Here is a 23,952-nt window from a genome sequence, read left to right on the forward strand (position 1 = left end):
TGCACCTATGTGTATCTATCTGTGCGTTATGTACATGCCTGGTGCCCTCAGAGGCCAGAAGAGGGTGTCAGATCCCCTAGAACTGAAGTTACAGGTGTCTGTGGGCTCTCATGTGGGTACAGAGAATCAAATCTAGGTCCTCTGGAAGAACTGCCAGGGGGCTCTTAACGCTGGAGTCATCTATGTAGCCACAAACTTCTATTTTATAGAGGCAGCAATATGGTTTAGAGCATAAAGTCATTTGTCCCCAAGCCTGATGACCTATGCTCCATCCTTGGGACTAACATGGTATAAAGAAAGAACCAACTCTCACAAGTTATCTTCTGACCTAAACACATACATACCGTCTCTCTCTCTCTCTCTCTCTCTCTCTCTCTCTCTCTTTCTCTCTCTCTCTCTCCACACACACACACACACACACACACACACAGTGTAATGCATTTCTTAAAAATGGAAAAGATAAATGTTCTTAGATCTAGTTTATGATGCACAAATAAAACAAAAACCTGGGGACTGGAGAGATGGCTCAGAGGTTAAGAGCTCGTCCAGGGGATCCAGGTTCAATTCCCATCACCCACATGGCAGTTCACAACTGTCTGTAACTCCAAGAGCTGACACCCTCACACAGACAATACATGAAGACTAAACACCAATGCACATAAATAAAAATAAATAAATTTTGCTCGGTGGTGGTGGCGCACGCCTTTAATCCCAGCACTTGGGAGGCAGAAACAGGTGGATCTCTGTGAGTTCGAGGCCAGCCTGGTCTACAAAGCGAGTCCAGGACAGCCAGGGCTACACAGAGAAACCCTGTCTCGAAAAACAGAAATCAAAAAACAAAAACTAAGCAGGGTCAAATGGTGCACACTTGTAACCCAGGTATGTCAGCAAGTTTGAGGTCAGGATGATCTATATTAGAAACTCCAGGCCAGCCAGAGATATGTAGCAAGGTCCTGTCTCAAATAACTATGGGGAAAACTGGGATGCGGCCAGACGGAGACAAGGTCATTAATTCAATTTCAGTGTTTTATTTTTCTTCTCAATAAGTTTTGTCCCATTCTCTGCTCATCACCAGTGAGAAAAGCACTAGTTAGTCGCACATTATGCAAACATATTCAAGAGAAACTGAAAACCCTTATTTAGTATTCAAATCTCTTTCTTCTTCTTTTGTTCCCTCTTAATTAACCCTGAAATTTTCACTCTTGTGAGACTATTAAACATGAGACTTGGGTAGTCAGTTCTTCTGTTACTGCCATTGGCTGCTATGCTCTTGCAATGAACTTGGTAAACATCTTTTTCTTTAAAAACGAATTAAAAAAAAAAAATCAAGGGCTAAGGATGTAGCAAAGTTATTAGAATGTCACAAAGTCCTCAGTTCAGTCTCCAGTACTGTATAAAACTGATCATGGTGAGACACAAGGTGATACTTAGGTTCTTAGTGAGCTCAAAGCCAGTGTGAAATACAGGAGACATTATTTCCTTCACATTTAAAAAAAAAAAAAAAAGCAAACATTTCATTCTTTCATTTTGCTTTGATTAAAGACGTTAGAAGACTCTTGCTGGAAACAAGAGTTATCACACCAGCGTGGTGCAGAACAAAATGAAACGCATAGAGGCTGAAAAGTTAGTCAACTATCAGAATGATCTGGATGTACTAAATGCAATTCATGCACACTTACTGTTCGAGCCAGATTCTGGCACATTGCACTGAAGGTCAAGAGCTGTAATTTAATCTCTGTGTCCCATTTTCGACAATTTTGAATATGTTCATGACTTCCAAGGCAATGGTTACTGTTTAAACACATTAGTTATGAAAACCAGTATAATTGTATTCAAATCACAAGTTACAGACATAAAAGTAAAATACAATTGCATCTGTACCAGAAATTGAAAAAAATGGTAAAACACATTATTTTTAAACCAACTGTAAGCATTTAAACAGGAATTTTCTATGAACCAATGAAGATGAAAGGAGACAGAGGCAGATAAGAATATGAAGCCATGATCTTTAAAACAACTGGAAGAACTGTAGGCTATAACAAATTGCTAAAGTTCACATAATGATTATTTCAGGCAAATAAAAGGCTGTAACAACTGACTCCTGTGTATATAGTAACTGCATGCTGCAAAGAAGAATGGAGTCTACAAATAATGCGGTTACTGACCTTCTAGAAGGCATTTTATTCCACTTTTAATCAATTGACTACAATTTTTAACACATAAAGCTATTAAATTTAAGAGAATATCATGCCTTTCTTACTTCTGAAATCCCACCACCATCACAGATATAACATATCTCAACACAAGTTTTTAGAATTAAATATATTTCTTATATTTTATAAATATATAAAAACATAAAAGTAATGAATGAATGAGTTTAGGGACAGGGCCTCACGATGTAGCTTTGGCTGGCCCGGAACGTGATATGTAGACCAGACTGGACTCACAGTCACAGAGATCCAACTGCTTCTGCTTCACAAATGCTAGGATTAAAAATATGTGACATGGGGCTGGAGAGATGGCTCAGCGGTTAAGGGCACCGGCTGCTCTTCCAGAGGTCCTGAGTTCAATTCCTACCACCACATGGTGGCTCACAGCCATCTGTACTAGAATCTGATGCCCTTTCCTGGTGTGCATGAAGACAGTGCACTCATATACACAAAACACATAAGTCTTTTTAAAAATGTGACACTATGCCTGGCACCCAAATATATTTTTAGATTACAAATTTAAATTGAAAAAATTTTAGGCTTAAGAAATGAAATTTCCAAAGATAGCACTCACTAGTCAGTAAACTTACTTCTGCAGAACCTCCTCTTGACCACACACTTTCAGAACATAGCTGCCAACATCCACTTGATTCAAGTCATCGTGCACCCAGCAAAGGGCTTGCATTATAATTATCTCCACAGTAGAACTCACTGAAAAAGAATTCATTATCATTTTCATTTGGCTCACTTACCTCTACTAAGTATTCCTTATACTCTGCCTCTGCCTCCCAAGCGCTGGGTTAAAGGCGTGTGCCACCACTGCGTGGCTATCGTTCTCACACCGACACCCAGGCTGCTCTTGAAATCACAGCAGTCCTACCTCAGTCTCTAGATGCTAGGATTATAAACATGAGCAATCAGCTGGGCTGGTTATAAAAGATAAACTGGCTCTTAAAGTACATGAAAACTGGTGACAGCATCAAAAGCTTCTATGTACTAAAATATCTTATAAAACAGCTTTTTTTATAGCCTAAAAACAAACAAAAACATAGAATCTGATCATACAGTCTACACTTCTATCATAAATTGCTTACAATTTTTTTTCTAGTTCTACAGATTAAACCCAGGGCCTTCCTCACACTAGGCCACAACTGTGCAACTGAGCTACACTCTCAGCCAGGCTCTACATGACGGAGACACACAGTATAATGTGCACTGTGACTAACCGACAGACATTAACTAGACATTCTGAGGTTGGTCAGACTTTGATGTAAGTTAAGACTTGATAGAAATTAACGTTTGCTATCTGCTTTTATTTGTGCTTTTATTTCAAATGACTTAAAAGGAGTAAGTTTCCCTTTAAAAATTAAAGACTAACTGTTATAGCTGGTTAACATTTTCTGTATCAGATTTACATTTTTTTCAATGGGCTTTCCAAAAGTGCAAATCCAGAAGATATTTAAATACTAGACACATTGCCAGTTACAACTATTAAGGAAAAAAAGAAAGAAAGACTTTAATCTTTTAGGAATAGAAAAGTTATTTCACCATTCAAATTTCACTTAAATAATGCACACTATAAATAAACTAAGAGAAAACCAATGTACTTTTAAAAAAAAATTAAAAAAGAAAGAAAAACCCAGTAACGAAAGCTTGCTACAGACATCAGGGCACAGCTCTAGAAAGGATATTTACCCAAGCGTGGAAAGGAAAATTAACACCCTTCCTGCAGAGGAGATTAGGAAGTGATATGAAGGTTCATGGCACTGACAGCTCTCTGTAAGAAAGCACCTTTCTGGCCATAAAAGTAAAGGAAATTATTAAAATTAGCTCTGATAGCTAAGCTTTGAGCCTTAGCTAAGAATTTATTATATTCACAGAAACAATCCAACAGTGACCTGGTTCACTTACCAGAAAACTTCCCAAATGAATGCAAAATTTGTAAAAAGATAACTGATGATAACAAAATGTCTTATGAAAAGAAAAGGATATATTGACATTGAAACATTTTATTCTTAGTCAACGCAAAACTTACCATCACATGTAAAAGTAACTGGCAGTTGAAACCCTTCAATCTCGATGGAGACTTTCACACTGGCACTCTCCCCACACATGCTCCTCTGCACAGTGACTGGACTCAACAGGTAGCCTGGGTTTGTGCAGTGATCAGTACATGGAAATTTGGTCTTCAATCTGTTCACAAGAAAGAAGAGATTAAATACATTTTTAAGAAGGCTTTTAAAAGCTGCATTTGAAACCCCTGAAGAAGGCTTTACATGCTTCCAGCTACTCACTTCTGCGTCTTTGCCCAACCCCAGAGAGGCTCGTGAGAACGGCAATGAATGAGCTCCTGTGAAAACTCCAAATACCAGCATGTGTCTTTTAAATGAAGGGGAGCCAAAGAAAAGGGAGAGATGAACTAGTGCCAGCATATCTTTGGTAACACTGTCAACAAGAGCCAGGCATGTTTCAGAGATGGCTGGCTTCACATGAGGTCCTCTGCTTTAATTCCTAGGCTGTACCAAGGCAATTGCATAAAGTGATCCATTTTAACTGAATTATTGATGTTATGAACAACATTAACTAAAATTATAAATACCAGAGGGATAAAAATATTCTGTCCTTTTAAAATATTTTTTCCTTTTTTCTTTTCTTTTTTTTTTGGGGGGGGGGCATTGAGATAGGGTTTCTCTGTGCAGCCTTGGCTGTCCTAGACTCACTTTGTAGACCAGGCTGTCCTCAAACTCACAGTGATCCGCCTGCCTCTGCCTCCCGAGTGCTGGGATTAAAGGTGTGTGCCACCACGCCTGGCCAAATGTTTTTTTCTAAGCAGGACATTTTTTTTCCTCCTATAAACATTGTTTGTGGTTGTAAGACAAGAAAAAAAATCTTAAAAAGTAAGTTTTCATAGTGTTACAAGGCCTTTAACAGTACGCTACAAGGGTACCTTAAAAGTTAGGAGTCACATGCAAAGGTACCCATAGGAGCAACACAGTTAGATGCAAATTCATGAATGTAATATGTGGCTCATCACAAATATGAGAAAAAAGCCAGGTGTTCTTCACACATTTGCCACGGCATGTCCACCCTCACATAAGTTCACACTTACTCATAAACACGTAAGCATACACAATGATCAAATAAATGAAATAAACATTTTTAAGGTAGGGGAGATTTAACACTGTCAATGCACACTGGAAATACTGTCACAGGCCCTGTATCTGACTTTTCCCTGGAAGTTGGTAAAAGGTTTCAGTCCCCCTGCCTCAATGGTTTTGTTGTTGTTTGTTTGTTGCAGTGCTGGTGATTGAACCCAAGGTCTCATACACGCCAGGCACCTAGACATATTCATTACCACTGAGCTCTATATTTAGTCATCATCTGTTTTTCATGAGGCCTTAAATAGAATGCATGCTGGAAATACAGTCTATGTGCTTCTATAGATATTAAACTATTCAAGGCACACATAGAGAATAAAACAGTTTGAGATAAGAGCAAATTTAACCATCAATACAAAACTTGTAAGGCAGACTACTTGATCTTGAACCTTGTTTTTAATATTTCTTAGCTGTGTAAGCCCAGTTAAGTTACTGATACTCTCTTGCTTCAGAGTAATATGACAATTTATTTCTCTGAGTTGTTATAAGAATATGTAAAATAAGTTTATATTAGTGCCTACTACATAACAAATACTGTAAATATCTTATAAAATAAATGAATCAGTGAAAGAATAAATGTGGTTTCTACATTGAAACATTAGAAGACAGACGGACGACGGACACACACACACACACACACAGAGGATCCAGTATTACAAAGACAAAATATGGGGCTAGAGATATGGCTCAGAGGTTAAGAAATATGGCTGCTCTTCCACAGGTCCTGAGTTCAATTCCCAGCAACCACATGGTGGTTCATAACCATCCATAATGAGATCTGGTGCCCTCTTCTGACACACATGCAGACAGAATATTGTATAAATAATAAATCAATCTTTTTTTTTTTTTTTAAAGATAAAACATGGAATTGGAGAGATGGCTCAAATGGAAAATGGTTAAAACTGTATACAGTTCTTGCAGAGGACCCAAGTTTGATTTTCAATACTTATGTCAGATGGCTGACAATTACTTCTAAGTCCAGCTCCAGGGGATCCAATGTCTCTGGCCTTTACCAGTGCCAAAATTCACATGCACATAACCACACACAAGCAAATATAAGCAAAATTTACAAATAATTCTTTAAAAAGATGAAACATGATCAAAGTGATATAAGCTGAATTGACATTAGTGCTATATTACATAGGGGCACTGTAAGCTTATCCCTTCCTAACACAGTAAGCTTGCAATGGCTTATTTTTATTATTTCATACATAGTTGGCATTGTCTTGTTTTCTAATTCAACAAGTAAAGCTGGACCTTTAATGCAGCACTCAGGAGGCAGAGGTAAGCAGATCTCTATGAATTTGAGGCCAGCCTGCTCTAACAAGAGTGTTCTAGGTTAGCTATGGCAACACAGTGAGATCCTGTCTCAAAAATATTAAATTAAGAAACAAAGTTTGTAAAATACATACATCAAAATATGCAGATAATGAATCTGAGAAATGGCTGAGAACAGAGGATTGACAGTTCAACCTCATCATCGGTTCTACAGCAAGGTCAAGGTGAGATTGGATTGCAGGAAACAGCACCTAACCAATAACTCAAAGATGAAATCAATCTTTACTAACATATGGAATGGCTTGAGATTATGATATTGTTGGGGAGGGGTATGCTTAGTGTTAGCTGAATGTTGCACAACTAACATTCCCTAATCATAAGAAGATTATTATACGTGAGCGCTGAATCACATATGAAGAAAAGGTGGGCATAGAATATAGCTTCTCATTCTGTGCTATAGAAACATAGAGGAAGCAGCAATAACCACAGGCCAGGGCTGGCGCTCGGGGCTAGAAGGCATGCCTAGTGACCTAGGTTCAACCTTCATTATTCCAAAACAAGTCTAATACATAAACATTCTTTTAAAAACTTTTCTCTAGACTACAACCAGTAGATCTAGTAGGTTTTATCAAGAAAAGGAAACAAGCCAGGCAGTGGTGGCCCACAACTGTAATTCCAGTACTCAGGAGGCAGAGGCAGGTGGATCTCCAGGCCAGCCTGGTCTACAAAGGTAGTCCAGGACAGCCAAGGCTACACAGAGAAACCCTGTCTCGGGGGGGGGGGGGTGGGTGGGAAACAAAAACAAAACCAAACAAACATAAAACAAAGCAAAAGAAAAAGTAACAAATACAATGAAAGGCAGTCCTAAGTTAAAGTAGAAGACCTTCACTAGTTCAATTCTGTAATTTCATTTACAATAACAGTAACAAAAGCCCAGGCCTAAAACTGGCACTAACTTGTTTAAAATGCTATACTGCACTTTCGACTGTAAGCACACCCAGCACCCTAGTAGTCTGACACTGTCTTCACAGCTGAATCACAATGTTGGTATGCACAATTTCAGAAGACTTTCTAAAAGCACAAACTGGGTATTATGGCTATAGCTCAGTTGCTATATGCACGCTTGGTTCAATTCCCCACAGGGTGAGGCATTGTAGAAAATTATAGATGAAGCCAGCCTGGGCTACAAAGCCAGTTTTTGTCTCAAAAGGGGAGTGAGGAAGAGAGACAAGAACTTTAGTGTTAGTGGTACAGTGTTTGTGTGGCATATGTGAGGTCCAGGGTTCAACTCCCAGCTTGGGAGGAAAGGCTGAGACTATTTTAGAGAGGTAGGTAGGTGTGTGTGTGTGTGTGTGTGTGTGTGTGTGTGTGTACACGCGCACGCGGGTGTGTGTACACGCGCGCGCGTGTGTGAAGTCCACTGAGGTTGTGAGGAAACTATGCAAGAAAAAAGCAGCCACTTTTGAGGATCGTATGTGCTGAGTCCCCATGTTTCCAGGGTGAAAAGAAAACTCTTGGAACATGGCTTCAGAAACCTCTAGTTCTTACTGTTCTGATAGTTGCGGCAACCATACTATATATTACTGAGAGTCAGGGAATAAGGGCTCATTTCTATTTGGTTCACTCAGAGTTACATATTAAACAAACCACTCTGAGTGTAAATACGTATGTATGTAAATAAATGCAGCAGTCTCCTCACTCAATTCTAGCTACTGTCCTATCAACTGTGGTTCTCAAATCAGTCAGCAAAAAGGAAACACTGAACCAATAAGGGAAGAAAACAATCCTTGCGCCCAGGCTGCTAAGACTGATGCTAAATTACTGTTGTCATACATAAATCACTAATTTTTTAACTTAAAAACTTATCTGAGGGGGCTAGTGTTGGAATATGGATGGGCTGGTGCTTTGTATTTGGTAATTGCTTGCTCCCCAAGATTATTACTGTTTACAAGCAAATTGTCGGGCTGGGCGTGGTGGCACACGCCTTTAATCCCAGAACTCTGTGAGTTCGAGGCCAGCCTGCTCTACACAGTGGGTCTAGGAAAGCCAAGGCTACACAGAGAAACCCTGTCTGGAAAAAAAGAAAAGAAAAATAAATAAATAAACAAATAAATAAATCAACATCTGGGCAGGGCAGAAGGAAGGGGTGGAGCAAAAGTTTGAGGGCTTGCAGGACAGAGAGGGTCTTGGGAAGGAGAGGTGCAGAGGTGCTGGGGGATTGTCATGGGATAGGAACCAGCCACATGGGCCTAGAGGAGGAACTCTGAAGTTCAACATGAAAAAAATGGCCCAAATGAACCACCTTAGAAAGTATTTTGGGATTATGGATGGGAGGTAGCCCAGATAGAAATTATTAGAAGCAGATGGCATGAGATGGAAGGTAACTTAGCAGTTAATATCTGCCCTGCCCTATGTGATAAGACTACTCTAAAACATATCAGGTTTCTGTGTCTTTATTGATTGAAGCGGGTTAAATAATACTGATGTAATAATAAACCTAATAATAAACATTTATTAGGTCATACCATTTAATAAACAGCAACTGGCTAGAGAGCTGGCTCTCTAAAAGCACTTGGTGCTCTTGCAGATGACCCAGGTTCAATTCCCAGCACCCCTATGGTAGCTTATAACTGTCTGTAATGTAAATCCCAGGGGGACCCAACACTCTCTTCTGGCACCACGTATACTTAGTTACACACAGGCGAAACACACACATAAAATAATAAAGGAAATTTTTAAGAAAATTATTTTTTTTTGGAATTTATGTGAGAAGACGGCATATAGGTGAAAGCCAGAGAACAACCAGAGGGAACAGATTTCAGGAATCAAACTTGGGTCATCAGCTTGGTGGCAAGCACTTTTACCTACTGAGCCACTTGAGTCATCCCTATTATTTTCTTTCAGACACATATGTTTTACGAAATAGCTTACATAGGACTCAGTATTCAGGTTCAGACATCCACTAAGAAGTTATAGAATGTAGGCGTCCGAGCCAAATATGGACTACTGTCATCACTGAGCTAAGCTGGGAGGTTTGTGAAGCGAACTCTAGCTCTACAACTCAAAAGGCAGATCATAAAGAGCTTAATCTTCCAACTTGCAAAGCTTAACTATAGTACTTAGGTAAAAGCAGTCCAATGGAAACCACTTGTTGGGGGATAGGGGAAGAAATAATGTAAGGAATGTAACATTATTTCCAAGCCCTTAAAGTAAGCGATTACCCCTAGATCATTAAGCAGAATATATACTCAAAAATGATCTGTCTCCCCCGCCTCCGCCCCATGACCTGCTTAAAAAGGAGATCTTTTTACTGAAGACGGCTCTAGATTCAGAATTAATTCCCTGGTGGTAATGGCTTTCCTTGCATGAGAGAGCAGATTTTGTCCTCTCTGCCTTGAAGTTTGCTGCACCAGTCTTTTGCATAACTTTTCTGTTTGACTGGCTAAGTTCACTTTTCCTCTCTGCTATCAAAAACATCAGAATATAGAGTCAGTGGCTATAGCCAGTTACAGTGTTAATCCCAGCACTCAGGAAGTAGAGGCAGGTGGATCTCTGTGAGTTCGAGGCCAGCCTGGTCTACAAAGTGAGTCCAGGACAGCCAAGGCTACACAGAGAGACCCTGTCTCGAAAACAAAAACAAAAACAAAAAGTGCCATGTGCAGTAGGAGAAAATGAAGATGAACCACATGGAGGATGGGTATGGTAAGAAAGGGAAGGGAAAAGTCCACAGGGTCTAGAGGAAGGAGTAAATTGTGAATTTGAGCCTCCATGGTGGAAGTCTGTAGTCTGTATGTAATCTGAGGATTTGGGAAGTACAGGCAGAAAGATTATATATATATATATAACTTTAATTTAAAAGAAAAAGTGAATTCAAGGTGGGATGGTGGTGCATACTGTTACTCCAGCACTAGGAAAGCTGAGGCAGGATTGGTCTAGCAGGGCTATAGAGTGAGGCCTCCTCTGTCTCATACAACACAACAGGGATGGCAGGACAGTTTAGCAGGCAAATGTTTGATGCACAAACCTGACAACTTGAGTTTGATCCCCTGATCCCACAGTAGAGTATAACACAAGCCCTAACTGATACAATCATGTAATAGAAACAAACATTTAATCACAGGCACAGAAGATGCTACTGACAGCAGAGAAAACTTTGTTAGGTGCTTCCCTGGAGTTTAGTTTCCATCTACAGAGAAGATGGTACGAGGGCTGGCAACACAGCTCTTGGTCAGCAGAGCACCTGCTTCCTGTGACTAAGGCCTGGGCTCTGCTCTACATTACTGCACAGCACTGGATGTGGTAGTTCATGACTGCAATCCCAGCCCTTGGTGGAAGCAGGAACAGCTAAAGTTCAGGATCATCCCCAGCCACACAGGAGTTTGAGGCCAGCCCGGGCTAGAGACCCCATCTCTAAACAACAGTAACCAAACCCAGCCGGGTGTGGTGGTGCACACCTGTAATCCCAGCACTCGGGAGGCAGAGGCAGGTGGATCGCTGTGAGTTCGAGACCACCCTGGTCTACAAGGTGAGTCCAAAACAGCCAAGGCTACACAGAGAAACCCTGCCTCAAAAAACAAAACTAAGCCAAAAACCAAAAAAACCAAAACAAAAGCAAAAATCAATACTAACCAAGACATACGAGAGTGAAAAAACATTTAAGAGCTATATTTTTTCTAGTATTTAGAAGAGATATTTTAATTAAATAAGTGGAATAACATCCTAAATGCTAGATAGTTTCTGAGAAAACGGGCACAGTTACGTATGCCTATAAACCTAGAACTCAGGAGGCTGAGGCAGGAAGATTTAGAGTTTGAGGCCAATCTGGGCTACAAAGTGAAATCATGTCTCCAAAACCAAAACCAAACAAAAAGAATTTTTTCTGAGAAGATGGAATTTTGTCTAAAAACAAAATCAGACACTTTCTAGGTGCATGGAAGCACATAAAAAAGCCAAAATTTCATTTGTTTAATACAGCATCAGAAATGCGCTTCTAGTCTCATTTCTTTCTTACACATCAGAAGCCCAACAATAAGAGTCTAGACCCATCTGTGGCTTGTAGTCGGTTAGGGGCCAACTAGCTGCCATCTGTGGCTTGTAGTCGGTTAGGGGCCAACTAGCTGCCATCTGTGGCTTGTAGTCGGTTAGGGGCCAACTAGCTGCCATCTGTGGCTTGTAGTCGGTTAGGGGCCAACTAGCTGCCATCTGTGGCTTGTAGTCAGGGGCCAACTAGCTGTCTGCTTCCACATGTCAGCCACATGAAGGAAAAACCTTACAAATTTTAGTATTGGCACGAAGTAGCAAGTTTGGGTTTTTTTTTTTTTTAAAGACAAGGTTTCACTGTGTAACCTTGGCTGGCTTGGAACTCACAGATATGCTGCCTCTGCCTTACCCAACTCTGAATTTTTAAAAAAAATGACCATTTCAATGTAAAGAATCTATAATTTATAAAGAAAAATTCCTTACTTTATAATGGATTGACAAAAAGCTGCCACCTCCTCATTCTGTACTTCAAATTCTTGTAGAAGAGAACTTCCAGTTGGCAAACTACTGGTCCCATTTGGGTCTTTCTGTAATCAAAAAAGTGGTTTTATTTTAAAAGTCAAAGATCTCCAAACTGCTACATAGTAGCACCTCACAAGCCAGTGTTATGAAGCTATACAAAATTACAGAGGTAAGAAGACTCATTTAAGCAGCAGAACTTTCTAAAGTGGCTTTGACACAGCATCTTATGCTGTAACTCAAGCAGTGCTCAGACTTTAGTGATCCTCCTGCCTTGGCTTCACAAGCATGTGGATTACAAGCATGAACCACTACAACTGGATAAAAACACCTATTTCTTTGTACATAGCCGAGTCAGGAGGATCTCCAACTCAACGTAGCCTGTATAGAATCGAGAACCCATCTCAGAAAACAAAGCAACGGAAGAAAAAGGGAATTTCTGTCCTGTTAAAATATCAACTAATCTTGGTATTAACTCATTGTTTTTAATTGATAAAATTATGAACATACGTATGATCAGCTAGAACAGTGATGACCTTTCCACTCTAAACATTTCAGTGAGCTAGCAGCTGAATAAAACTAAAAGACTGTGATCTATCTTAAGAAAGGGAAAAGATCAAGCTCATTTGGGACTCTACTAACCCAGCATGTCGATATATATCCTCTTTAAGTTCCAAGAGAATAACCGGCATTTTAGGTAGAGAATGAATTTTAGGACAATGTACTTTTTTTTTTTTTAAATGTTAGCAAACATACATAAACATTGTAACAGTCCTTTATAAGTTAACTTTGGTCAGAATTTGTTTGCAGTATTTAAGGAGATAAATGTATCACCCAATAGCAGCTAAATGGTAGAGTTTACTTAGAGTTATTTTAACACGCAACATAGAAATATTTGATTTGGAACAAATTTAAAATATAAATTTCCTTTTAAATTAGGAATAGTTTTGCTGGCCGGTGGTGGCGCACACCTTTAATCCCAGCACTTGGGAGGCAAAGACAGGTGGATTGCTGTGAGTTCAAGGCCAGTCTGGTCTACAAAGTGTGTCCAGGACAGCCAAGGCTACACAGAGAGACCTTGTCTCAAAAAAAAAAAAAAAAAAAAAAAAAAGTAAAAATAAAATTAGGAATAGTTTCAATCCAAACTAAGTGAATAAAGAGCCAAAGCATTAGCTCAGTGGCAGAGACATGAAACAGACCCTGGGATCAATATCCCACATGGAAAAAAACCAAATGAGTAATAAAAAATAAGCGGGAACAGAAAGACAGCTCAGCAGGTAAAAAGGTACTTGCTGCCAAGCATAGAAACCTAAGTTCAATCCCACATGATAAAAATAGATAGGTATTCTTGAAAACTGTCTGATTTTTGTGAATGCACACACACACTCTCTAAATAAATGTAAAAATTTCTTTTGCTACCAAAAACATTAGTTATGGTGAAATAAACTAACACTATTTCTTAAAAAACTAAATGTAAAAAGCAAAGAAGCAGCATATAAATGTCAAAAGTCGATAGGTTTCTATGATCTTGATGCTTATCAAGATGCTTAAGTTAAAACTTTAAGGGCAATTATTACTTTATAACCTTCCTTCAGTTAAATAGTGGCAGAGACCTTTCTGCTAGAATGTGATATACATATTTGGGGGCAACAACTTACAAAATCACAAGTAAAATTAGCATAGCTCCTGGAAAAGACAGTTAAAATAGACTATTTTGTAGCTGGTGTTTGCTACTTTGAGGATTCTTCTTTTTTCCGCTCTTCTCCACCCCTTTTCTTCTACCTTTTCAACTGCCTACCAATGGCTAAGAGAGGAAAAGGATAGAGAGGAAAGGAAAGAGATTCCTGAAATAAAGTCAGGAGTGGGAAAGGGGTGACATCATCATTAGACAACTTCCCGCTGATTAGAGGATTCCAGCTCCTTGAGGACACATTTGGTTTTCAGATATCTGTCAGGATATCTCATTTCTTCTTCTTGCTTCCTTTCGCACACAACTACTTAAGACACTGACACCAATAGCAACCACAACCCACCCTGCCTTTTGGGGCCCTAGCATTTACACACCCTCTGAAGAGTTCCCAGATTCTAAACTTCACACAACTGCAGAAACTATTGCAGCTGGAAAAACCACGCCCCTGCTGGAGCACGAGGCAAATCACAGTCAGCTGCTGTGAAGCAGCCCCATATGCCACACACCTGGCTTTAAAACAAAAACATATTTTTATAAAATCGCTGTGCTTTTTCCAGAATCCTCACTACACTATTTAACATGCAGGAAAATGCTAACTAAAACAAAAATAACCCGTTATAATAAAGCTTCCTAACACAGCTAAGGATTGCAGCTCTCAACTGGAGAATCTAGAATTCCAGGCCAGCCTGAGCTCTACAGAATGAGACCCTATTTAAAACAAAAACCCCACATCAAAGCAAGCCTCTCAGTTAAACAGCCATCCTCATGTACCCTGTCCCTGTGGCCTCCAGCCCTCTCAAGCCCAGCTGTCTGCTCTGTGATGGAAGGTTCTTCACAGCGTTTACTCCCTGACAACTGCTGAGCAATGAGCACAGGATGAGGACACAGGCACCTCAACTGACCAGCAGACAAAGTTCTTTTAAGCGCCAGTGTCCTCATGGCTGCTTTGGCCTCAGTTTCACCAGTTCAGTACTGTGGACAGAGATCTACTCCTGAAATTCCATTTCCACTAAAACAGGACACTTCTGCAGAATATTCAGTATTTTCCATAAAACCTCTTATATTGTCAAAAATCTCTTTTAAATTTTAAGAAAAGTTTATTCAGGATTGCTACAAAACAAGAACATGCTAGGAAAACTAAACTAGTACAACTTCCCCGCTGTATCTACACCAATCTGGGAATTAACAATATCATATTCACATTATATTAACAAGCAGACTTTAGTTCTCTAAACAGTGAGATGTGATTCTGCTCCACATGGCTCAGTGGGTAAAATACTGCCTTCCGCCAGCCTGACGGTCCAAGTCTGGATCCTCTGCACCCAGGTAAAAGCAGCAGCACTCACTTCTGGAGCTGCACTCCTATGGGAAGAAAGCTGGGCAGTGGACACTGAGAACCCTTGACCTCACAGACAGACAGCCTGGGACAGAGCGCAGTGAAGCACGGCCTCACACCAAGTGGCAGGTGAGAACTGCCGCAGAGTGCTAGTCCTTGGCCTTCTCATGTGCACCACGGCACAGGTGGCTCAAACACATCAACGTGCACACAAAATTGAAGTATATTAAATTTAAATCTAAAAATGCAAGTCTTCTATTCTTAAGCTCGTTAAGCCAGCCACTGTCTACTGCAGTCTGGCTTCTCTAGCCTTTGTACTGACTTCTAGCGTGATCACACCCTGTTCATATAAACACAATGGCCTTACTCTTGCTCTGAACTTTCTCTTTGCCAAAATGTCTTCCTCTTCATCTACCCTCATAGCATGTAAAAAACCAAAAAACCAAAAAAACCTAGTAAGTTTTTAGGGCACAGTGAGTGGCACTTCTACATGCTTATTAAAAGTAAGTATGAAGTAACAACCCCTGCCCTGGCTCTTGGGGAGAGGGAGAGGGGAGAGAAACACAGAGAAACCCTGTCTCAAAAAACCAAAAACCAAAACCAAATAAACAAATAAACCAAAACCAAAACCAAACCAAACCAACCAACCAAAGAACCAAATCCACATATTTCACAAAACAACAAAACATTTAAAGAATTTAAGAAACGGTGTTTTTAAAAATAACCCCCTAAAAGCCAGGTGTGGGGGTGCATGCCTTTAATCCCAGCACTTGGGAGGCAGAAGCAGGCGGATCGCTTTGAGTTGGAGACCAGCCTGGTCTACAAAGCAAGTCCAGGGCAGCCAAGGCCACACAGAGAAACCCTGTCTCAAAAAACCAAACCAAACCAAACCAAAAAAACAAAACAAAACAAAAAGATCACTGGCTACTCTTTCAATTCCCAGCACTACATGGCAGCTCACAACTGTCTGTAATTCCAGTTCCAGGGGACTTGGCACCCTCACACAGATGCACATGAGGTAGACATCAATGTACATAAAATAAAAATAAACTGTTAAGACAGGGTTTCTCTGTGCAGAGTTGGCTGTCCTGGACTTGCTTTGTAGATCAGGCAAGCCTTGGAACTCACAGAGATCCACCTGCCACCCCCAATCCACAAACAAAAACCAACCAGGAAAAGCTAGAAAACAACTGTGACTTTTGTGGAGGTAATGACATGAAACCTGCTGTTAAATAGACTCCCAATCTCCTTAATGGCATGTTTAGACCTTTTAATTTGAAAATGCATGTTTTTCATGATACTCTTTATTAAAGATGTCCCCCCTTTTGTTAAGTTACCGAATTTCAATTGACTAGACAGAAACAGTATCAAGATAATACAATTTTAAAAGTTTTATTTACATAATGGGTTTAAAAAATAAAGCTACCTAGGTTAGCTCAGATGTTTGACACTAACTTTGTTTTTGTTTTGTAGGGTCTCACTATGTATCCCAGGCTGGCCTCAATCTTAGAATCCTCCTCTTCCTCAGTTTCACAAGTGTTGGGACTGTAGGCATGTGTACAGCCATTTAAGTCCTTCCCTCTCTCTGGAAAAATACAATTTTTTTTTACCTATTCTTTTGAGCCATGTTCTACTGTATCCCTAAATGCCAAACCAACAACTAAAAGCACCAACTAGCCTTTGTCTCCATCAGTCTTGATGGCTTTCTGTTTCATACTGCCTTTTACCCCTAATCTCCTTTCTGGATCAAGTTCTTTAGAGGTCAGGTCTGAAAATGACTAATACTTATAACACGCTACAGACATATTCTAAAACATTTATTTATTTATTTAATGTGTATGGGTATTTTGCTCACATATATGTCTGTACCATGTGTAAGCCTGGCACCCATGGAGGTTGGCAGAAGACATCAGATCCTCTGGAACTGAAATTATAGATGTCTGTGAGCCTTCATGAGGCAGGTGGATCACTAGGAGTTCGAGGCCAGCCTGATCTACAGAGAGTGTCACGGACAGCCAAGGCTACACAGAGAAACCCTGTCTTGGGGAAAAAAAAGGCAAGAAACTGAACTCAGGTCCTCTGCAAGATGAAGTATTCTTAGCCACTGAGTCATTTTTCCACCCTCAGTAATTTTTTTTAAACAAATAAAAAAGACACAGTAATCAATAAAATTGCTAATGCTGTCAGCCAATACACAGAATAAAAAATGGCTGTAGGGGAAGATACTAAGTTTTCTAGTAAACATACGTTTGAAATTCCAAGTAAATGTTTAGGTCACCACCCAAAGTTTCTTCCCTAGACATGTCATATTCTAGAAATTCCAGAGACTGAAAACAGATTTAGGCGTCATCTTATTTATGTAATTCTCCACAGGATGTCTCTGTCTGTCTGTTTCTATCTCCTAATGACTTTTGGTATCCATTATAATCATTTTAAGACAACATCTCAACCAAAGGGAACTTGGGCTAACTAAACTCCATCAATAGAAGATTCACTCGGTGAAGCTAAGGGACACACCAGGGGTTATATCTGATAGTTAGAGAGATAAGATCTATGCCTGCTTTCTTCCTCCCCTTTCCTCATTTAGAGGAAAAGACTGGTGATGAGGAATTTTCTCATGCCAGTACAAGACCAAGATATCCCCAAATCTGCACATGGTAATGAATCCAGAAAGTTTAACACCCGGAAAGAGCCAATGTATCATCAAGTTTGACTCGAAAGGCAAGCGGGTAGGCAGGGCGTGGTGGCGCACGCCTTTAATCCCAGCACTCGGGAGGCAGAGGCAGGCGGATCTCTAGGAGTTCGAGGCCAACCTGGTCTACAGAGAGAGTCCTAGACAGCCAAGGCTACACAGAGAAACCCTGTCTTGGAAAAAAAATAGGCAAGAGGATAATCTTCCTCCCTTGGTGTCCCAAGTACTGGAATTTTATTTTATTTTAATTATTATCATACACACACACAAACACACACACACACACACACACACACACACACACACACACACACACACACACGCATTTTTTACCCGCATGTGTATGCCTGCAGCCTAAGGAAGCCAGAACAGGGAATCAGATGCCTTGGTTTTAGGGCAACTCTTCTAAAGCAAGACATTTAACTGGGGCTGCCTTACAACTTCAGAGGTTTGGTCCATTATCACGGGAGGAAACATGGTGTGCAGGCAGACAGGGTGCTAGGGAAGAAGCTGAGAGTTCTCCATCTTGATCCGAAGGCAGCAGCAGGAGACTGTATACCACCTCCACAATGACACACTTCCTCCAACAAGACCACACCTTCTAATAGGGCCACTCCCTATTCAAACCACCACGTGGAGTTACAGATAGTTGTCAGCTACCACACGGATGCTGGGAACCGAGCCGGGTCCTCTGAGAGCAATAAATGCTCCTGACAATGGAGTCATCTCCTTAGCTCCAAATATCTTAGATGTGTACCATTTCCAACCTTCAAAAACACATTTTGAGTGCTATCCAATCCTACCATTGAAATCTCTGAAATCAGCTCAATAAGCTAAAATAGTTATTGATCACCACATCTGATTTAACTTAAAGTACTAAACATCTTCTTAATGTTGTTCTTTTCCTGGTTTTGGCCACACACAAAAACTGCACTTAAGTATTTAGATTATTATTAACCAAACTAAGAGGAAACAGGAAGTAAGCCTGCTGAGTGAGAGAAAAATACCCTTTAGAGTGTGGTTTTTAACACACAGAATTTCTAACAGGAAATGAACACTCAAGTACATGCAGTAATTATGGAGAATAGGGACTGCAATGCTGTTTCCCAACAGAAAGCAAAAACTTCTGGGAAATGCTTGTAAACAGACAGACACTGGGCTGTGTGTGAGCATATGAAAATCCCATTCCAGTGACTTCCAAAGTCAGCCTGTTATTGTTACCCTCTTTACCTTTGGACTACATTAACCAAACTTCCTTTTCTTATTATAGTGCGTAAGTATGATGTCAGTGTGTGTGTGTGTGTGTGTGTGTGTGTGTGTGTGTGTGTAAGTATATATGTGCCTGAGTGTCACCATGCATGTGTGGAGGTCAGAGGTCAGAATTCAACACTGTGGGATCAGTTCTCTCCTTCCATCTTTACACAGGTTCTGGGGACTGAATTCATGCTATGCATGCACAGTCAGTATGAGATCTCATAAACAGCATGATATCTTGGCATCTCGAGAAAAATTGAGGCTGGCCTGAGCTACATATCAAGGCCCTATCTCAAAAAAAAAAAAAAAAAAAAAAAAAAAGGCTGGGCGTGGTGATGCACACCTTAAATCCCAGCACTTGGGAGGCAGAGGCAGGTGGATTGCTGTGAGTTCGAGGACAGCCTGGTCTACAAAGCAAGCCTAGGACTGCCAAGATAACAGAGAAACTTTGTCTCAAAAAACTAAAAAAAAAAAAAAACCAACCAACAAACAAACAAACAAAAAAAAACCAGAAACAAACAAACAAAAAGTGATAGGTAAGATAACTTAGAAGGTGAAGGTGCTTGCTGCCCAGCCCGGTCCCCTGAGTTAGGTACACTGCAGGACTGACTCCTGCAGTCACTCCTGTGCACATATGCACAAATAAACAATAAACGAAAAATTTAAACTGTTAACTGTATACAAAACTGATTTAGTGCTTCTAATAATTATGTTTGCAACCCAAGTGTATGAAATAGCTACTTATAGATTTCTTTGCAGATAATTAGATGTCAAACTTGTCAATTAGATGTCAAATTTTCCTCCCTATCTGCACTTGTTCTACTTTTGAGACACAAACTGTAAAATTAAGTTACTAATTCTCAATTTACAGGGGGGAAAATAGTATTGATGGTACATTTGAAGTGAGAAACGTTTAAAACAAGCAGGAAAAGAGTCACACAGGGCAGACATGCATAAACATCATTCCCCTTCCCTCATCAAAGCAAAGTGACAGTGACCAGTCTTTGCAATCTAACTATGGGTAGAGAGGCCTTAAAGAAACTATTCCCAGCATGCTCTAGTTTGCTACTTATCTTCCTGTAAAAGTAACTTTTACTCTCCTGGCTCAACTGTTGTCTGGGAGGCTTACTGCTTCCTTCTGCTAACCTAGGTCTAGTCCTGGAAGCTTCCAGCCTCTATACAAATCTAACCTAGGCCTAGAATGTTTTCAGCCTCTGAGACTTGCAGCTTAACAAGCTCACCCTTTGTTTTCTCTGAGCTCTGGGCTGGCAGGTTCAACTCAGCTGTTCTGGATCAAACTCCTCTCCCAGCTGACTTATTCAATCTGGCTTCTCTTTCCACCCTGCTTGGCCTCAAACTAACTCAGCAATCTGCTCTAATCATCTTTCATTTTCTGGCTTGTTACATCTTTACCTGAGTTCTCTCTCTGCAGCCCATCTCTCCATTACTGTCCCAGTAAAACTGCCTCCTCTCTGTAAAGATGCTTCTTTTTTTTTTTTTTAATTTTTTATTATTAATTTATTCTTGTTACATCTCAATGGTTATCCCATCCCTTGTGTCCTCCCATTCTTCCCTCCCTCTCCTTTTCCCCTTATTTCCCTCCCCTATGACTGTTCCTGAGGGAGATTACCTCCCCCTGTATATGCTCATAGGGTATCAAGTCTCTTCTCGGTAACCTGCTGTCCTTCCTCTGAGTGTCACCAGGTCTCTCCCTCCAGGGGACATGGTCAAATGTGAGGCACCAGAGTACGTGAGAAAGTCATATCCCACTCTCCACTCAAGTGTGGAGACTGTTCTGACCATTGGCTAGATCTGGGTAGGGGTTTCAAGTTTACCGCCTGTATTGTCCTTGGCTGGTGCCTTAGTTTGAGCGGGACCCCTGGGCCCAAATCTGCCTATCATAATGTTCTACTTGTAGGTTTCTAGGACCCTCTGGATCCTTCTACTTTGCCATTCTCCCATGCTTCTCTCATTTGGAGTCCCAATAGGATGTCCTCCCCTCTGTCCCAGTTTTGTGGTAAGTGAAGGCTTTCGTGGGACATGCCCCTTGGGCTAGTATGCAGATATAAGTGAGTATATACCATTTAAGTCTTTCTGCTTCTGGGTTAACTCACTATGATCATTTCTAGCTCAATCCATTTATCCACAAATTTCGGGAATTCCTTGTTTTTTAATAGCTGAGTAGTATTCCATAGTGTATTAAGTAGTTTCCCTTCCCTCTCTCTTCTCCTGAGAGTTGGGCGTATCCTATTCTGTCAAATCTTCTCTGATTCATCACCTTTTCTGGCACTCAACTAGACATCACTTTCAAACACCAGTGCTTCCTTCTACAAACTAACTTTACTTTCATTTGGGATTAAAGGCCTGTATTACCACGCCTGTCCCTAAGCATCTCTTTACCTGATACTTGCTCTATACCAGGCTGGCCTTGAACGCAGATCTGTTTCCCTTGTCTCCTGGCGGATCACACAGACCTAGAAGGTCTTTGGATGTCATCTCTTGCCAGAACAGCCATATTCTGAGTAAGCCTTCCTCTGCATCTACCCACACCCCTCGCTTCACAGACTCCTAAAGCATGAAGGGACTTTCAAGGCTTCTATCAGGAGAGTCCAAAGAAGTCAGGCATCATCAGGACCATTTAGGGGAAGTTTTGAAAACTATCCCTTCAAATTCCACATTCTTCCACCCTAACCCCAAATCAGAATTGAGTGGCCTAAGCTTCGCAGAACACAATGACATACAAGCAGATCTAAGGAGCTGACTTTTAGTACGCATCTGAGTATCTTCTGTAACAAGGAGCTTATTACTTCCAAAAATCCAGACACCAGATCTGTGGTTCTAACAAGTAATTTCCTTTCCTTCCCCTGGAAGAATAAAATGTTACTATGGAAAATCTGAAATACACACAAAAAGAAAATAATAGAAAATACCCATGTATCTGGCTCCAACAGCTATTAACATGTGGCCAATTTTACTTCAAGGTGGAAGCTCTGGGGATGACTAACTTCCCTTCTTCCCCTCTCCTCACTTAAAAAATTTAGGTAATATTCACAAAACATAAAAGTCGCAATTTTAACCATTTAAAACTGTGTTATTCTGCAGCTTTCAAGACATTCAAAATTTGTGCAATCATCAACAATTTCAGAATGGTTTCATTACTTCAAAGAGCCTGTACTGTTATGCCATTCCATATACAGAAATCTAGCCCATGCTGACACTAATCTGCTCCCTTTTTCTACACATTTGCTCCCTTTAAGAATTATTTATTTACTTAATGGATATGGTTGTTTTGTCTGCATATATGTTGTGCATCATGTCCAAGTCTGGTGCCTCTAGAAAGCCAGAAGAAGGCATTAGACCCCCTCAGACTGGAATTACAGACCACTGTGCATCACGGTGTGGGTGCTGGGAGCTGAACCCAGGTCCTCTGGAAGAGGAGCCAGTGTCCTTAACAAGTGAGCCACTTCTCCAGCCCCGCGTTTGCCTCTTAAGGAGGCTTCATGTAACTGGAATTATACAACACATACACAGTGGAAGCGGAGCTGCTGCTGTTAATTCTGAAGCAAGGTCTTAGCCCTGGTTGGTCACTATGTAATTCATACTGGCCTCAGAACTTGTAGCAATCATGCTGACTCAGCCTCCTAAATTTTGAGATTACAGATTGTGACACCAGGCCAAGCCCTGTATGGATCTTTAGATTTAATTTCTTTCAATCAATATGTGTGCTTTTGTTTTTCCTACTTGTGGGCAATAAACCCAGAGAGCCTTGCCCACACACTTTACCACTGAGCTAAATCCTCAATCATATACTTGGCATATTTCCAAGCTTTATGTAAATACTGGGATTTCATTTTTCCCCCCTAAGGGAAAAGTATTCCATTGCATGGATAGATCACATATTAACCCACCATCAATTCAGCATTTGGGCAGTTTCTACTTTGAATCTTTATGAATAAGACTGCTATGAATAACTCATTTTTTAAAAAGTAGACAAAGATCTTAAATAGATATTTCTTAGCCTGACATGGTGAGAGATGGTCTATAATCCTAAGCTGAGACAGAAGGATTGCTAACAGTTGGAAGATAGCATGAGAGGCATGTGAGTTTAATAGCGTGAAACTCTGTCTCATACAAACAACTCAGTAGGCCATCAAAACGACCGTGTATGTGTCTCTGCCATAAAAGACAGTGATGGCCAGTCAATACATAAAATGGAGGGCTAGAGTAGTTCAGTAGTAGAAAGCTTGTTAAGCTCCCTAACGGCACTGGATTTGATCCATAATACCACAGAAAAACAAACAAAAGCCATGAAAGAATAATCAACTTAAAAAAATGGAAAGCAGTAAGTGTTGCAAAGAACCTGGAGAGCCCTGAACCTTCATAAGTCACTGGTAGGAATGTAATCAGAGCAATGCTATGGAAATAGCACATACACTTGGGCCTATCAGCAACTCTGTCTGAAACACCAGTCCTTAGGAGGCTGATGGAGGAAGAGCATGAGTTCAAAGCCAGCCTGGGCTACAGAGCGAAACTCTATAACCACAACCAAACAAAACAACGAACTGTACACAAATTACCATATGATCCACTCAGGCATATTGGCCCCCTTTTTTCTTTCTTTCTCTTTCTTTTTCTGTTTTGTTTGTTTGTTTGTTTTGTTTTGTTTTTGAGACAGAGTTTCTCTGTGTAGCCTTGGCTGTCCTGGACTCACTTTGTAGACCAGGCTGGCTTTGAACTCACAGTGATCCGCCTGCCTCTGCTTCCCAAGTGCTGGGATTAAAGGTGTGCGCCACCACCCATGGCCCCTTTTTTCTTTTTGAGGCTGACTCTCACTA

General features: G+C 40.5%; 1 protein-coding gene across 1 annotated transcript in view; it reads right to left on the reverse strand.

Annotated features, from left to right (window-relative positions):
• Pik3c2a (phosphatidylinositol-4-phosphate 3-kinase catalytic subunit type 2 alpha) overlaps window positions 1-23,952 on the reverse strand; it is a 91,476-nt gene that overhangs the window by 44,922 nt on the left and 22,602 nt on the right. The window contains exons 3-6 of the mRNA XM_051149271.1: window positions 12,110-12,213; window positions 4,246-4,403; window positions 2,801-2,921; window positions 1,680-1,791 (exon numbers count right to left, since the gene is read on the reverse strand). Of these exons, the coding sequence (XP_051005228.1) occupies window positions 1,680-1,791; window positions 2,801-2,921; window positions 4,246-4,403; window positions 12,110-12,213 (495 nt within the window). The remainder of the gene's footprint in view (window positions 1-1,679; window positions 1,792-2,800; window positions 2,922-4,245; window positions 4,404-12,109; window positions 12,214-23,952) is intronic.

Source organism: Acomys russatus, chromosome 7 (genome assembly GCF_903995435.1).
Source record: "Acomys russatus chromosome 7, mAcoRus1.1, whole genome shotgun sequence".
Lineage (NCBI taxonomy): Eukaryota > Metazoa > Chordata > Mammalia > Rodentia > Muridae > Acomys > Acomys russatus.